The sequence below is a fragment of the Callithrix jacchus genome, chromosome 8, assembly GCF_049354715.1.
Source record: "Callithrix jacchus isolate 240 chromosome 8, calJac240_pri, whole genome shotgun sequence".
In the NCBI taxonomy this organism is placed as follows: domain Eukaryota; kingdom Metazoa; phylum Chordata; class Mammalia; order Primates; family Cebidae; genus Callithrix; species Callithrix jacchus.
The window spans coordinates 84247175-84264731 of record NC_133509.1 but is presented as its reverse complement, the minus strand read 5'-3'; the positions used below and the strand labels follow the sequence as shown (position 1 = coordinate 84264731).

At 37.8% G+C, this 17557-nt stretch overlaps 1 protein-coding gene and 1 pseudogene across 11 annotated transcripts in view; both read right to left on the bottom strand.

Annotated features, from left to right (window-relative positions):
• The window catches only part of KLHDC1 (kelch domain containing 1), a 52110-nt gene that overhangs the window by 16413 nt on the left and 18140 nt on the right, over positions 1-17557 (bottom strand). For 5 of the 11 annotated variants that reach the window (XR_013521167.1, XM_035260436.3, XM_035260439.3 and 2 more), the window contains exons 6-11: positions 16233-16316; positions 12208-12291; positions 11676-11734; positions 8175-8287; positions 6018-6090; positions 256-340 (exon numbers count right to left, since the gene is read on the bottom strand). Coding sequence is in view for 10 of the 11 variants with exons in the window: in XM_035260436.3 (XP_035116327.1) it covers positions 256-340; positions 6018-6090; positions 8175-8287; positions 11676-11734; positions 12208-12291; positions 16233-16316 (498 nt within the window). In the remaining variant the exon portion in view is untranslated. Of the gene's footprint in view, positions 1-255; positions 341-1467; positions 1627-4222; positions 4376-6017; positions 6091-8174; positions 8288-11675; positions 11735-12207; positions 12292-16232; positions 16317-17557 lie in introns of those variants that run through there. The other 6 variants (XM_035260437.3, XM_078334846.1, XM_078334847.1 and 3 more) reach the window with 5 other exon arrangements.
• On the bottom strand, positions 10324-11221 carry LOC144577397 (ferritin heavy chain pseudogene; annotated as a pseudogene).

The window sequence follows — 17557 nt, the reverse complement described above, 5'->3', positions numbered from 1 at the left end:
AGGAATCATCCTTTAAAAGGTCTTCTTAATAATCTGGCTAATGAAACTAATAGACCTATTTTGATATGTAAATCCAAAACATCCAGAAGGGCTTCATAAAAGCCACTCATCCTGAAGATTAATTAAACCACAGAGTTACATTTCATGCCCTTCCATATTTTGCAATGTTAGAATATCAACATTCTTGCTGAATAGCCATTTAGTCTGAATAACACAACTACTCAGAGGAAATATTTAGATATAAGATTTTCTTACTGTATCCAAGGCAAGTAAGTCATCTTTGCTCCCACCAAATACCATTATTTCATTTTCTTTTCCCAAACAGGCTGTGTGCCATAACCTATGTTTGAAAATTTTAAACAGAGTGAAACACTGTCATGGAAGAAACTGTACATTACATATAAATCAATTCTAAATTTCGTACTGTAAAATATAATCTATTTAAAAGAGACATAATTGAACTTGAACCTTTGGGATATCCTAAAAGGGGTTATAATGATTCCTCTAGAGCTTATTAAATCACACCATTAAGGAGATGATTCTTTCTCTGTTTTTTGTTTGTTTGTTTGTTTGTTTGTTTGTTTTAGGAGATGCGGTCTCTTCATGTTTCCCAGGCTAGATTTGAACTCCTAGGCTTAGGTAATCCTCCTGCCTCAGCCTCCCAAAGTGCTGAGATTATAGGCATGAGCCATCACACCCAGCCAGAGATGACTCTTAATAACGGTTTCCATTATATCCCTCAACATTTTTATAACCTTTTTCTCTCATACATATTATCCCTGAAGTAAAATAAAAAGGAACTGATCACATTATTGCTGAAATAGGCACTTTGCCCAGTTTTCTTACTACTATCTGCCACGTTACTATTCTTATAATTTTTGCCTCTTTTTTTTTCCTGCTCTATGTTCCCCATCACCCAACAAATCCAATTTGGCACTCCTTCACATTTCCATTGTCACACTACTCATCACTCTGAGTACAGAACACCATAGTATGTTCCTAGTTTTTCAGTCTCTCACCTCCCCCAGATACATATGGCTAATAAATACTTTTCAAATATTGTTTCTAACTATAAAAATTTCCTGATGAGGAAACATCTACACTACCAATGGCTGTTTTTCCTAGCCTAGTATTTGTGATCAACCACTGTTTTCTTCCCCCACAAATCTTCATTCTTGGCTTCTTCCCAAATGAGCCCTCTGTTTAGCTAAATTCATTTCCTTGCTTCCCCTGTGAGAAAAGCTTATTATCTACCTCTAGGCTTTTGTTCATTCTGTTTCTTATGTTTAGAATAATAAGCCTGAAAAATAGGCTCCAAACACCCAGGAAGTATTCCAAATACCCACCCAAAACTGGTTCTGTTACCATCTCTATTCAGCACCCTTTAATGTTTATGTGCTCATTTTGTAATCGCCTCACTTACATTTGAAGATGAACTGCTCTGCATGCTACTTTAGCTGTTTGACTACCTAAGATTATGAGGTCCTTGAGGTAAGAAATTGTCAGTGGTGTGCTGGAAACAGCTTACTGGCTAGCAGAAGCTGACTGTGCATATCTCCATCCAACTCCACATACCGTGACATCATGTTGGAAGCTTGAAATCAGCCAGGGTAGGAGTATTTACACCTTGGAAATCAGCAAATACTACAAATTAGAGCATCCTCCCACTCTGGAGAGTGGTTGTTACCTGTTACCAGCACAGCATGGGAACGTGAGGAATCCAATTTTTTTTTTTTTTTTTTTTTTTGAGACGGCATTTCACTCTTTCGCCGCCCAGGCTGGAGTGCAGAGATGCCTTCTCGGCTCATTGATTGCAACCTCTACCTTCTGTGATTCTGCAATTCTGCCTTTCAAGTGATTCTCCTGCCTCAGCCTCCCGAGTAGCTGGGGTTACAGGCACCCGCCATCACACCCAGCGAATTTTTGTACTTTTAGTAGAAATGGGGTTTCACCATGTTGGCCTGGCTGGTCTCAAACTCCAGACCTTGTGATCCACCTGCCTCAGCCTCCCAAAGTGCTGGGATAACAGATGTGAGCCACCACACCTGGCTGGGGAATCTCATTTTATGGCTTCTTAAAAATGTCTCATGTGGTGTTCTGCACCCAGTACCTGCTCAAAAACTTATGATTAACAAAAGCAAACACAAGGCTGGGCATGATGGCTCAAGCTGTAATCCCAGTACTTTGGGAGGCAGAGATGGAGGGATCACAAGATCAGGAGTTCAAGACCCCTGGCCAACATAGTGAAAGTCCATCTCTAATAAAAATACCAAAAGAATTAGCTGGGTATGTTGGTGTGCGCCTGTAAACCCGGCTACTTAGGAGGCTGAGGAAGCAGAATCACTTGAACCTGGGAGGTGGAGGTTGCAGTGAGCTGAGATCACACCACTGCACTCCAGCCCGAGTGACAGAGCAAGACTCTAACTCAAAAAACCAAAACCAAAACAACAACAACTAAAAACCCAAAAGCAAACATGAGAAAACCAATATAATTCAGTCATTAGACATATAAATTATTTCATAAAGGAGTAGAGCATCTAATGTTCTTTTGGAAGTGGTCTGATAGCTCACATCTATTTCCAATATATCACATTATTACCAAATAATAATTTTATGGTTTTACAAAGTTGAATATTTCCAGAGTAAGAGAACTCTCAAAAACAGTTCATGTAAATTTCCCAATTTTAGATTTATATTTTATATTTAGATTTCCCAATCTAAAATTGGGAGATTTACATTTAAATTTAAATCTAAATTAGGGATTTTACATAGTCATTGCTTTTACTTTGAGAGTACCTTGATTACTTCTTTTTTTTTTTGAGACAGGGTCTGGCTCTGTTACCCAGGCTGCAGTGCAGTGCCACAATCTCTGCTTCTTCCAACCTCTGCCTCCTGGGCTCAAGCAATCCTCCCACCTCAGCCTCCCGAGTAGCTGGGACTACAGGCACATGCCACCACACCCAGTTAAATTTTTTTTTTTTTTTTTGGAGAGATGGGGTTTCACTATATTATCCAGGCTGGTCTCAAACTCTTGGGCTCAAGTAATCCCCCTGCCTTGGCCTCCCAAAATGCTGGGATTACAGGCGTGAGCCACCACACCTGGCCTTACTTTTCTTAATACACGAATTTTGAAGCAACAGGTGCATAAAACAATTATAAATCATAACTTATTTAACTTATGTTAACTATTAACATAACCATATAACTTATTTTTCTGTTTCCCAGAAACTGGGACACATAAGTTTTAGTGCATTAACCCCTTTTACTTAGCTTTCCCAAGTGCAAACAGTGGGATTATGCACAATTTGTTAAAACAGATACTTTCCTCCAACACTCATGTACACATTCAATGACAAATGCGCTTGTGGCCCAGAAAGGAACCAAGTCATTAGAGATGTTTGGGAAATACTCTGCCCAATTCTCCAACTCTTATGTTAGAAGATACATTGATATAAATCTTTAGCAAGAACCCAGATTATGTGGTGGGGTCGAAGATGGGGACTGGAAGAGGGTTAGGTAAAGGAGAGAGAATACAAGAAATGTCCTCATACATGGGAAGGAATAGATCAATTTCCTGGAAGGAAGGCTATTTGTAACCTTGGCAATACTCGTGAGATCCAACAGTACTTGGGGCTCTATAGTCTCCAACAGCTTTTTCAGACACATTAAAAAAGGGTCCTTGTTGACAGCCACCTATATAGGCTATCAGATATGGCTACATGTATGGCTTTTCAACCATAGTTTTATCTGGGTGAGACCCAGAGAATAATAGTGCTATACTGTAGAATAGTCATTCTCAACCAGGGGCAATTTGTCCCCCAAAGAGGCATTTCACAATATATGGAGATATTTTTAGTTGTCACAACTTGGGGAGAGAAAAGGTAGTACAACTGGCATCTATTGTATAAAGGACAGAGATGCTGCTAAATATACTATAATACATAGGACACCCTCATGACAAATAATTATGTGGTCCACAATGTCAGTAATGCCAATGAGAAACCTGCTGTAGAGTTCAAGAGAATTGGGCAGCTTACGTTTCAAATTACAACTTGGAAAGTTTTCATAAAATGCTATAGATCTTAGCTGAATTGTCACTTTTATAAAAATTAGTAAATATATACACACACATATATGTTCTCCTTACACTCAACTGTATCCCACCTGTTCTCCTCCTCACCTCATACCTGAAGATAGATCTGCCTCTGTCTTATCTGCCTTAGAGAAACTCTGGCCTGGATTTCATCACCGCAGAACACTGGAAAGCCTTTCCTGACTTGATTTTGATGACATCTAGCTTGCAACCTGATGTTTTTTCTATAGACTGATAGTTTATGTCCTTTCACAGCTGCTCTAAACTTAACACCTAAACATTCTAATAAAGCATATTATTTACATGTCACATCAGCTGAATTAAAATAAATCTCTTTACACAGCTCTAGTTCTAACTAGTATTTTATTACTGATAACAGTTATATTGCTCTAATTACTCATTAAGGGTTCAAATATAAAATAGGAGCAATTTTAAAACTAAACATTTTTACTAATACTTTGTTCTATAATTAACGCATTCATACAATCAAACAACTGGAATAAACTAAGAGATTATCTAGTCCAACTGCCTCATTTCACAGATAAAGAAATTGATGCATAGTTTCTTTCTTTCTGTTTTTGAGACAGAGTCTGGCTCTGTTGCCCAGGCTGGAGTGCAGTGGTGCAATCTTGGCTCACTTAAGCCTCAGCCTCCTGGATCAAGTGATCCTCCAACCTCAGCCTCCCCAGTAGCTGGGACTATGAGGTGTGTACTACCACACCCGGCCATTAAAAAAAAAATTATAGAGATGGGTCTCACTATGTTGCCCAGGCTAGTCTCAAACTCCTGGACTCAAGTGTTCCTCCTGCCTTGGCCTCCCAAAGTGCTGGGATTAATAGGCAAGAGCCATCATGCCCGGCCAATGCTCAGTTTCCTTAAGTGACTTTTCGAAGCCAAAAAACTAAGTGGTAGCTGAGCAAGGACTAGAACTCTGGCCTCCCATGTCTTAGTACAAAACTCTTTAAGTTAAAAAAAATTTTTTCAAAAGAGCCAGAACTGTTAAAAATAAGACATTCCAATGAATTTTTATAAAGCAGATAGAAGAATCATAAATGCAATTATGATAAATTCTAAATGTACTGCAAATATTAATATAGATACATATACAAAATACACATAAATACTTTCAGGCCTTTTTCTCAAGTATGTTGTCATTTATTAAATAACAAAAATACATATCATTAAATTGAGTTCACACTAGCATAAATTCTAGAATGCATTTTTAGAAGTCTAAAATACATAGCATGAAAAAGATTAAAATCTATTACCAATTTTGATTATAATGTGCTCAATCTGAATTTCCTATGAAGATATCATTATACTACTCAATCAAATCAGAAAAAAATAAGAATTATAGTACAAATGTGGTTTTCTTTGTAGTCTAATAATAGTATATAACTTCTACAATTTTTAATCCTATTATATGCCATAAATAACATTTTCTTTTTCAAAAAATTCGTATCAATGAATACAGCATGCAGTTAATAAAGAAAAATAATAATCTGCCACCCACTGGATCAACGTGGAAGCAATTTCCTGATTAACTTACTTTAAACCTCTTCCAAAAACAACTACTACTAAAGCCAACCTGATTCTTGTCTACTTATGAAAAATACTAACATTAAAAACATTAATCTCATATGATGCTTTTAATTATCTTAATCTTTACAGTTATCAGGCAAGATTATACATTTACCTAAAAGAAAAAGATTTTCAAATATGCAAATATGGGTGAAAACTAGATAGATCATTTCTAACATTCAGATATAACTAAATAATAATTATTTAGGTAGCATTAAGTTCATTTGAAAGATATCCTTCTTAATGACTTATGGTCTCAATGGCAAACAATATAAATTCAGTACTATATTTTAATACTTAGAAAATCTTAACTATGTTACTATTTGTCAATGTTTTGACTTACCTTGGTCTTGTTTTAGGTACATGTGTAAGTTGTTTCCAACAATTTGTTGTGACATTATGAATCCAACCATCACCTGCAATATTATGGCAGTTAAGAAATTAAGATGAGGTCTTTGGGATACCATTGTAATTTTCCCCAAAATTTATTATGCTACATTTAAATGATTCTCTTTTCTGAGTGTGCCTATTTTATCATAAAAATTTTCAAACATTTACAAAAGTAGAGTTACCATGACAATGAAATTCCACGTATCGCAGATTTGACAGCTATCGAGACTTTGCTACATGTGCTCCACTTGCTCCACTTATCTTCTTGTTATTCTTATTGCTTTATTTTTCTAAATGAAATCCTAGATCTCCTATCATTTTCCCCATACATACTTACTGGAAAAAAAGGACATTTTTTTACATAATCACAATGCCATTATCACAGTCAACCAAGCTAAAAAAATATTTATTGGGATCATCTAATATCCGTATGACCAAATCTTAAACTGAAACAGAATCTTTAAGGGAGAAAATTGACTAGATTATGAGTCAGGGCATTTAATTCCCACAGATCAATGACCAAAAATGAAAACAGAAACTAAAAACACTAGAGATCATGAAGATATGATGTTAAACAACCCCTACTGAACTGTACAGATGTTGGTTTTTTTGTTAGATTCCAAATCTCTTTTAATTAAAAATCTAACAAATTGAAGAAGTATAATAACATGCAAGAATAACTAACATCTCCTACTAGGAACTGTTGTTACTCCAACTAACCTCTGGAATTTGTCTGGTGGCCAGCTCTGACTGCCACACACACAGCTGATGCTCAATGAACTTTTGTTAAAAAATAGTTGTTTCCAGACCCCAATATATAACATAAATGTTTTAATAGTATATAATGTTTCTTAATGAAAACACCTCTAGCCATAGAAAACTTCTGGGTTAAGAAAATAGACAACAGACAGGCACGGTGGGTCACGACTGTAATCCCAGCACTTTGGGATGCTGAGGCGGGTGGATCATGAGATCAGGAGGAGTTTGAGACCAGCCTGTCCAACATGGTGAAATACCATCTCTACTAAAAATACAAAATTCAGCTGGGCATGGTGGTGGGTGCCTGTAATCCCAGCTCCTTGGGACGCTGAGGCAGAAATCGCTTGAATCTGGGAGGCAGAGGTTGTAGTGAGCCAAGAATGTGCCACTGCACTCTAGCCTGGGTGACAGAAGACTCTGTCTCAAAAAAAAAGAAAACACAAAACATCTAATATGCCAAATTAAGAAGTCGACATTCGGCCGGGCGCGGTGGCTCAAGCCTGTAATCCCAGCACTTTGGAAGGCCGAGGCGGGTGGATCACGAGGTCAAGAGATCGAGACCATCCTGGTCAACATGGTGAAACCCCGTCTCTACTCAAAATACAAAAAATTAGCTGGGCATAGTGGCACGTGCCTGTAATCCCAGCTACTCAGGAGGCTGAGGCAGGAGAATTGCCTGAACCCAGGAGGCGGAGGTTGCGGTGAGCCGAGATCATGCCATTGCACTCCAGCCTGGGTAACAAGAGTGAAACTCCGTCTCGAAAAAAAAAAAAAAAAAAAAAAAGAAGTCGACATTCCTGGTCAGGTGTCTATCCCGATGCCACAATTTTACTGCTGAAAAAAAAACTGCATTCCAAAACGAATAGCCACTAGGACCAGCAGTAACAGGAGCTTAAAAAACCTAGCTAAACACTTTCCTCCATAGTTCTGGAACAAAAAGAGAAGGGTATCCTACTTTATATTTTCAGGGCCTTCTAAGAAAGGCTGCTCTTCTAACCCCCTATCCTGGAGTATAGCACAAGCAAACAGTGCAAGCATCCTAACCTATAGTACAAGCATCTAGATCAAAAACAGCAGACATGGAATCACAGACTATATATAGTAGTGGAAAGCGGCTTTATTACATCTAGCCTCAATCACCCTTCCTCTTCTCTTTCCCTAGAAAACATGGGAACATGGAGAGTCAAGGGTACAAAAGCAAAAAGGTCATAATTCATGCAAGAAAATAGTTGAGGATAAAGGCAAACGAGGAAAACAGGAAAAAAAAAAGATGTACCTTACTGTAAGTACAGAATACAATGAATAAAAAAGAATGAGATAATCATTACAGGCTAAATTTTAATCAACTTACTTAATGGGATATTATCTGCACTTAGTCCACCACATAGAAAAAGTTTATCATCAGCTATTGGTGTTAAAGTATGCCATGACCGATGTTTTGGGCTTTCTCCATTAATAGTAATCCTGTGGCAAGGGGAAAAAGAAGTCTAGGTACTATGTTAATCAAAAGAAAAGGTTTTAATCTTAGATCTTAAGAAAAAAATTGCCCTCACTGTCCCCCAAAGAAGAGTTGATTTTACTAGTGCCCCCTACATGAATATTTTTAAAACATTATTAAATTCTTAGATGAATTTAAACAAATTTCTCCATTTAATGGCCATTCCATCTGGTTACAGAGTGAAAATAAAAGTCAATTCTCTGTTAATTCACAATGCACACTCAGCATCATTTTTATTGGCGAATCAGCTGCTCCCTCAGTTTTTCAACAAATTTTTTTTTTCACGTCTATAACTTTTTACTGTTGTTTCAAGGTTAACTTTGTGTTTTTAGCTGATTTCCCCATGGATATTATGGGTTTTTATATTGTTGTTTTTACTTTGATCTACTTCTAGAATTTCCCAAAGCATTATCTTCCTCTGAAAATGCTAGCTATTTTAACTTCAAAATAAAAGCATGTAAGCCATTCCAGATCCAGGTTAAACCTCTAAGGATTTCTTAAAAAATAAAATACATAAAAACAAGGCCAGGCATAGTGGCTCACTTCTGTAATTCCAACACTTTGGGAGGCCAAGGCAGGAGGATTACTCGAGCCTAGGAGTTGGATAGATCATCCTGGGCAAAATGGAGACAGTCTCTTAAAACAAAACAAAACAACAAGAATAATTATAATCATAAAAGGGACATTTAAAAGAGATAGGGCATGAAAAATAAAAACATAAGCATAAATTAGAACCAAAAGAATTTAATTTAGTAGGTGAGAAAATACCATTCTTCCACAGTCTGAAATGTTCCAGAATAACACAGGTCATTTTTGGAAGATGTAATTTTTTTTTTTTTTGAGATGGAGTTTTGCTCTTGTTGCCCAGGTTGGAGTGCAATGGTGCAATCTCAGCTCACTGCAACCTCCGCCTTCCGGGGTTCAAGTGATTCTCCTGCCTCCACCTCCCGAGTATCTGGGATTATAGACAACTGCCACCACATCTGGCTGTTTTTGTGTTTTCAGTAGAAATGGGATTTTATCATGTTGGCCAGGGTGGTCAAGAACTCCTGACCTCAGGTGATCCACCCACCTCAGCCTCCCAAAGTGCTGGGGTCACAGGCGTGAGCCACGATGCCTGGCCAACACGTTGGTTTTAAAACATTTCAACAATAACAAAAATAGTTCTTTAAAAAGGAGAGCTCTTCTATAATTTTGTACCCCAGCAATAAGAAATAATAATTTGCTATGTATCTTTCCAGATTTTAATGCATAAACATATTTCTTAAAAATAAATACATCAGAGCATATACCCTGTAATTTTTTTACATAACTAATATGTTATAGATTATTCCCATGAAATATGGTTTCCTGCGGTAATAGAAGCATGGCAGCTCACTGGGCAAAGGTACCATCATATAAACAATTCCCACTGGTGGATATGGGGATTAACCTCAAGTTTTGGCTTTTATAAATAATGTTGCAATGAACATACACTTGTCTAATGATTGCCTTCAGAGGAATTGAGCTATAAACATATTGTCGGACTGTCTTCTAGAAAACCTGTACCAATCTGTACTCCCAACAATTTTGTTACATCCTAGCACTTACTGGTCATTATAACTATTTATATCTGACAACTGAAAAATTACTTTTGTTTCTATTTCTTCCACAATCTATGAGGTTGAACATCTTTTAAAAATAATTTTTACCTATTAGTATTTATTTTGTGAGTTGTTCATGCATGTTCTTTGTCCACTTTTCTATTGGATTATTTGTTTTTTTTTTTGTTTTTAGTGATTTACTGAGTTCTTGTGGATCTTTGTCCTAGTCTCTCTCTTCTAAAAATATTGCAAATATTGTTTTTTTGTTTGCATTTTACACTTTCCTTTTTAATTTTTTTGTAGTACATTTTTCTATAGAGAAATATTTAATTTTTAAGTGGTCTGATCAATCAGTCTTTTCATTTATGAATTTTGAGTTCCTATCATCTTTACAAAGTTTTCTCTAGGCCAAGATTTTTTTTTTTTGTACCAAATTTCTTTTATCTGAGGGAATGGTACAAAGAACTTAAGTGGATATTTTAGTACAACTTATAGAAAAGGTAAAGGAAACCCCAATATACATGCACTGCCTTGGTGACCCCATGGCTATAGGGAAATTAGCCTAAGGCTTAGCTTTCATTATCACCAGGGTGTGCTTGTCAAAGAGATATTCTGCCAAGCCAGACTGGGGTGCTCCCATCTTGTGCAAGTTGGTCACGTGGTCACCCAATTCTTTGATGGATTTCACCTGCTCATTCAGGTAATGTGTCTCAATGAAGTCACACAAATGGGGGTCATTTTTGTCAGTGGCCAGTTTGTGCAGTTCCAGTAGTGACTGATTCATGTTTTTTTCCAAATGTTATGCACACTCCATCGCATTCAGCCCGCTCTCCCAGTCACCATGGTCCGGTTTCTTGATATCCTGAAGGAAGATGCGGCCGCCTCTTGGTTCTGCAGCTTCATCGGTTTTCTCCGCATGTTCCCTCTCCTCATGAGATTGGTGAAGAAAGTACTTGGCAAAGTTCTTCAAAGCCACATCGTCGTGGTCAAAGTAGTAAGATATGGACAGGTAAACATAGGAGGCGTAGAGCTCCAGGTTGATCTGGCGGTTGATGGCAGCCTCTGAATCCTAGTGGTAATTCTGGCGCACCTGTGAAGGTGATGCTGTAGTCATGGCGGCGGCTAAGGAGAGGTGGCGGTGGCGGTGGCTCTGCGGTGCTGGAGAAGCAGCGTGGGCCTTGGGGTGGTCCGAGGGCACGGTGTGGAGGTGACGGAGGGCTGGCTGTGTGTGGCCGGCCGGGGTGGGGGACGAGCGCCGGGTTCCGTCCGAGTACTGTTGAAGCAGGAAACCGTGGCGACTCTCGGCGAAGAACATCTTCAGGCCAAGATTTTAAAGATAATCTGCTACATTTTCTTATGAGACTTTCATGGTGTTATTTCTAATGGTATTTATACTTTGGAATACTATATAGCTCTGATTCCAACTCATTACATGAAATGCCAAGTGGATAGCTAAATATATTTGCTATTGTTAAATATATATTAAGAGCTACAAATAAAATCTGACTTTTCTCTACTCCATTATCTGTTCACCTGAGATGATCCCATTCAATCATTTCTTCATTTCTTCTACTGATCAGCCCTCAAAGAATACTTAGTATAAAACCAGTACTTTAATCTAATTTCAGCTGTTAGTATTTTCATGTTTTATCTTGTTTGGTTAAGGAACAAACTCTATTTAAATCTATATAGTCCTAGCTTAGACATTATGGACACATACAGACACACATACATGCCTATAGATTAAAATGTACTTAGACTTCAAACTTACCTTCCAGACCAAGTCCAGGTGTCTAGGTTTAGATAGTGCAAATCATTCATCCTAGTTTGCTAAAATAAAAGTGTATTACATTGGTCAGTGTTTCACATCTTTTAACAGCTAAAATTTTTATTTTGAAATAAGTTCAGATTAAAAATAGACTATCTCTATTTTACTTAACATGAGAAGTTTAAATATTGAAAAACAATGCTAAGCATTAATATGACTGACACAAAGCTCCCAAATCAATGTGTCAAAGAGGAAACGAAGAAATGGGTTTAAATTCACACACTTTAGATTACAAGAATTTAATTTTTTTCTGATACTGCACTGAAGTGAAGGATTCTCTTCATTAAAATATGATTTATAATTATCTATGATTGTTCATGTATAGTCTGTTTAGGAAATAGAAGATAAATGTTAGTATTGAATGCCATTTTAATCATTAGATAACATGAACATTCAATTATTCCCCAAATCAGAGGATAAATTTTTTATAAGGAGAACTGTACATAAAAATACCATTTCCATTAAAAACACTAACCAAAACACGTCCGCCAAATACATAACCCTTATTTCCAAGAACTGCACACGTATGCGCGGCTCGTGGCTGTGGTGGAACTCCACCCTGCAAGTAGAAATCACAACAAATTGCAAAGACTTGAAATAGATATAATAAAATTACATTCCGATGCTCAGTATGAGAAATTCTTAACCACTAAGTTATTATTACCTATATAATTCCATTAAAAATGCTACTGCAAAAGTTTATTCTAAATAGTAATAATTATAGACAAATACTATTCTTCAGAATCAATTTTACTGTCCCTTTATTTTTGAAAATGTTTTGCTTATATTTTTATATTTCTTTACTTTTGAAAATGTTTTGCTTATATTTCCGACACTATTTGGCAAAATAAGGTTTCATGTAAATTTTTGCTTGAAATACCGTATAAAGATTTTTAAATCAAATTTTAAAATTTTTTCTGTCTCCCTCTCTGTTTCTCTCTCACACACACAGAGTTACTATTAGAAGTGAGGAATGTGCATAATGCGATTATCTCACAAACTCTACAAAATTAAAAATGGTTCCAAAATTCTTGGTGCCTCAAATTTACAATAAGAACTTCACTCTGGGCTTAAGCCAGACAATGCTCTTTTACTAAAACTCTTAATATTAATCGATAACACTTCTCTACAGTTTATTTTGAATAAATATAGCAGATCTTTTCTTCAGAGAAGTTTTGTTTTGTTTTGTTTTGTTTTTGAGACAGAGTCTTGCTCTATCGCCAAGGCTGGACTGCAGTGATGTGATATTGGCTCACTGCCACCTCCATCTCCTGGGTTTATGTGATTCTCCTGCCTTAGCCTCCTGAGTGGCTGGGATTACAGGCATGCAACACCAGGCCCGGCTAATTTTTGTATTTTTAGTAGAGAGGGAGTTTTGCTTTGTTGACCAGGATGGTCTCAAACTCCTGGCCCCAAGCAATCTGTCTGTCTCAACCTCCCAAAGTGCCTGGATTACAGGTGTGAGCCACCACACCAGCCTAGAGAGGTTTTTAATTGGTGGAAAAAGCAAGTATCATAGGTAGATGAATGAATGCAATTTGAGGGAAGAATCTTCTGCATAATTTCTGTATTTTCATGGTGGGTGCCTTTATGTAGGTATTTTAATTCCAAGTGCTGAAAGAAGCTGACATTTTCTGCTCACCGGATACTTGAAGGGGGTATAGGATATTAAAGCTCTGCATCAAGGAGAATCACTTGAACCTGGGAGGCGGAGGTTGTGGTGAGCCGAGATCATGCCACTGCACTACAGCCTGGGTGACAAGAGTGAAATTCCATCTCACACACACACACACATGCTCTGCATTCACTATCATAACTTCCTAAACTTTTCAGGCTTATTGAATAACTGCGCTGTGGTCAACTTGGTAAGAAATAATTCAGATATTACCTATATAACACTTAAAGGAGAACCATTTAAGAATTTTGGTTCCCGGGTGGGTACGGTGACTCACGCCTGTAATCCCAGCACTTTGGGAGGCTAAGGTAGGCAGATCATGAGGTCAAGAGATCAAGACCATTCTGGCCAACATGGTGAAACACTGTCTCTACTAAAAATACAAAAATTAGCTGGGTCTGGTGGTGTGTCCCTGTAATCCCAGCTACTTGAGAGGCTGAGGCAGGAGAATTGCTTAAAACCAGGACGCAGAGGTTGCAGTGTGCTGAGATCGCGCCACTGCACTCCAGCGTGGTGACAGAGCAAGGCTCTGTCTCCAAAAAAAGAAGAATTTTGGTTCCCAGCTTTTCCAGCAAAACAAAATTTTTATTATTACTCCAGGCTTGATCTGAAATTCTGGAAGAATTCTACTATATACATGAGAATAGATGAACGCTGCAAATCTGAAATTTATTGCCTGGAAAAAAAGGATGCAGAGAATAGCCAAACTATAACACTAATTTGCATAGAATTTCCCATCATTTCCATGAACAGAAGTTGGACTGTAAGGAACTCTGGTCATTGTTTCCTATGATCCATGTTAGAGGGAGAAAAAAAAGGAATTCTGGTCACATATTTGTATTGGTAGACATATATGTAACTGCGCATATATGACCTGCTTAGCATTCTACTCTGTTCGATTTTGATAAGCTTATCAGTCACAATACCCTGCTCTCCTTAGCAATGAACATGTGACTCAAGACTGGCCAATCATCCCTTTGGCATCAGGGATTGCTATAAACAGTGGGAACCTGCCCAAGCAGAGGCAGAGTCCTTTTCTAAGACTAATACAAAAACGCTAAGAGAGTACAATACAAATAATTGCTTGTGTAGCCAGGACCATATTCCCTCTGAAATGAGCCAGTGTGTCTGCCATAGACAGAATGAAACAAGCACATAAAGAGAAGCAGACAAAGTATTGCAAGGATGCAGAGTAACCTGCTCTGGTTCCTGAGACCCTGGTCCCTGCAGCTCTTCCTTGTACTTTGTGAGCCATTCTAATATGCTTTCCACCTATGTGAGAATTCATTATTGCTTAAATTAATTTGAATTTGTGTTTGGTCACTAACAAATGAAAGAATACTGACAATGTATTTTTGTCATGCCATAATTGTATGTACCTCTGAATTCAAAGGTATATAAAACATGTGCTTTGTTATAAAAGGATTTTTAAAAATAAGCCTTTTTAATAAAGATTTTTAAAAGGAAGAATGATGATGGCACCTCATTAAAATATTTTTTTTTCTAGAAAACCTCAGCTGACATGGAGAAGAATAGGCAATTTGTTTGTTTGTTTGTTTTGAGAGATGGGGTTTCACTATGCTGCCCACGCTAGAATGCAGTGGAGTGCAATGGCTATTCACAGGTGCAGTTGTAGCACACTACAGCCTTGAACTCCTGGACCCAAGTGAAACTCCTGCCTCAGCCTCCTGAGAAGTTAGGACTGAAGGTGCCATCTATGACTCTGATGTTTTTCTTTTCTTCTTTTTTTTTTTCTTTTTTGAGATGGAATTTCCCTCTTGTTACCCAGGCTGGAGTGCAATGGCATGATCTCGGCTCACCGCAACCTCCGCCTCCTGGGTTCAAGCAATTCTCCTGCCTCAGCCTCCCAAGTAGCTGGGACTACAGGCACATGCCACCATGCCCGGCTAATTGATGTTTTTCTTAAAGCTATTAAAGCACTCAAGGGAACTACTTAGTATGTGATTACACACCAAATTACAAAAATCCAAATAATAGGCCGGGTGTGGTGGCCTGTAATGCTGTAATTTCCACACTTTGGGAGGCTGAGGCGGGTAGATCACTTGAGGTCAGGAGATCAAGACCAGCGTGCCAACATGGTAAAACTCTACCTCTACTAAAAATAAAAAATACGGGCGCGGTGGCTCAAGCCTGTAATCCCAGCACTTTGGGAGGCCGAGGCGGGCATATCATGAGGTCAGGAGATCGAGATCATCCTGGCCATGGTGAAACCCTGTCATAATAAAATATAAAAAAAAAATTAGCCGGGTGCAGTGGCACGTGCCTGTGGTCCCAGCTACTCAGGAGGCTGAGGCAGAGGAATTGCTTGAATCTGGGAGACACAGGTTGCAGTGAGCCAAGATCGTGCCACTGCACTCCAACCTGGCAAAAAGAGCAAGATTCCATCTCAAAAAAAAAAAAAAAAAAAATTAGCCAGGCATGTTGGCCCATGTCTGTAGTCCTAGCTACTCAGGAGGCTGAGGCAGGAGAACCACCTGAACCCAGGAGGCAGAGGTTGCAGTGAGTTGAGTCTGTGCCACCATACTTCACCCTGGGCAACAGAGCAACACTCTGTCTCAAAAACAAAACAAGCTGGGCATGGTGGCTTACACCTGTAATCCCAGCACTCTGGGAGGCTGAGGCAGGCGGATCACCTAAGGTCAGGAGTTCGAGACCAGTCTGACCAATATGGTGAAACCCCATCTTTAAAAAAAAAAAAAAAATTTTTAAAAACAGCAACAACCCCAAAATCCAAATAACATAGTAAAAAATCAATTTTTAAATATAAGTATATAAATACAAAGATAACTTTTTATAACACTTACTTTAATTTCTGGTTGAAACCAAGTCTGTGTCTTTGTGTCAAATACATGGACATCATTATGCCATCCCCAGAATATCTGCTCTTCCTAAAAGATAAATTTTTTAAATATCTAAAAGCTTTAATAATGTTTACATTATTATTACCGTTTTCTCACATATTTACTGGTAAAATAATAGATACCTTACAAAAATAGAATTAAGTGTTACCATTGTCATAAAGCTACTGCATATACTGATGCCTCCCAAAGCATGGTCCCCAGACCAGTAGCACCACCTGGCAACTTTCCTTCTCACAGTATTGTTTGCAGTGAATCATAATTGTACTTGCTGACAATCTTTCAATATTCAACTTTTGAATGCCTCCCAAAGCGTGGTCCCCAGACCAGCAGCACCACCCTGCAACTTTCTTTCTCACAGTATTGTTTGCAGTGAATCATAATTTTACTTGCTAACAATCTTTCAATATTCTCAAAGGATTATCTTTTTTAAAATTGCAGAGGGAAGAGTGATATTTACATTTTAAAATATGTTTTTCTAAAGCACATGCTCAGAACTTTTCATTTTTGCTGTAATAAACTTTAAAGGGTCATGATTTCTTTTTCTAAAACTTCTGATCGCTTCTACTTCACCAAACAATTTGTTCTTATAGATTAAACTTAGGACCACTCTCTTCTTTATCTCCTAAGATATAAAATCCTTTGTCAGCAAGGCAAAGACTTGGCAGCTATACTGTATTTAGCATCTCCCAGGGTGCTAAAATCCTCTACCACTACTCCAGATGATCTTTGTGCCAGTTTTATACTCTATGTCAGATCACTAGAAGTCAGGTGTTCAAGACCAGCATGGCCAACATGGCGAAACTCCATCTTGACTAAAAATACAAAAATTACCCAGGCATCAGAAATACATAATTTATTTTTGTCAGGTCTTGTCAAGCAAGTCAAATTAGCTAAATCATTTACTTGGTTTAGGATCATTTTTTAATTTATTTTTATTGAAACAGGGTCTTGCCATGTTGCCCAGGCTGGTCTCAAACTCCTCGGTACAAGTGATCCTTTTGCCTCAGCCTCCCTAGTAGCTGGGATAACAGGAATGTGCCACCACACCCAGCTAATTTAGACTCTAAATGGAAAAAAAAAAAAACCCACATGTGTTCCAGAAACTTCAGGACATAATTAGCTTAGTAACTGTATTATAGGAGAAAAAAATTGAGTTATTTCACTGATGGGTAAAAATAACTTGATAGAAATAGAAGTTATAATCCTGAAAATGATCAGCAATACTTTAAGTAGTAAAGATTTAATGATATGTCATTTTTAAAATTCAA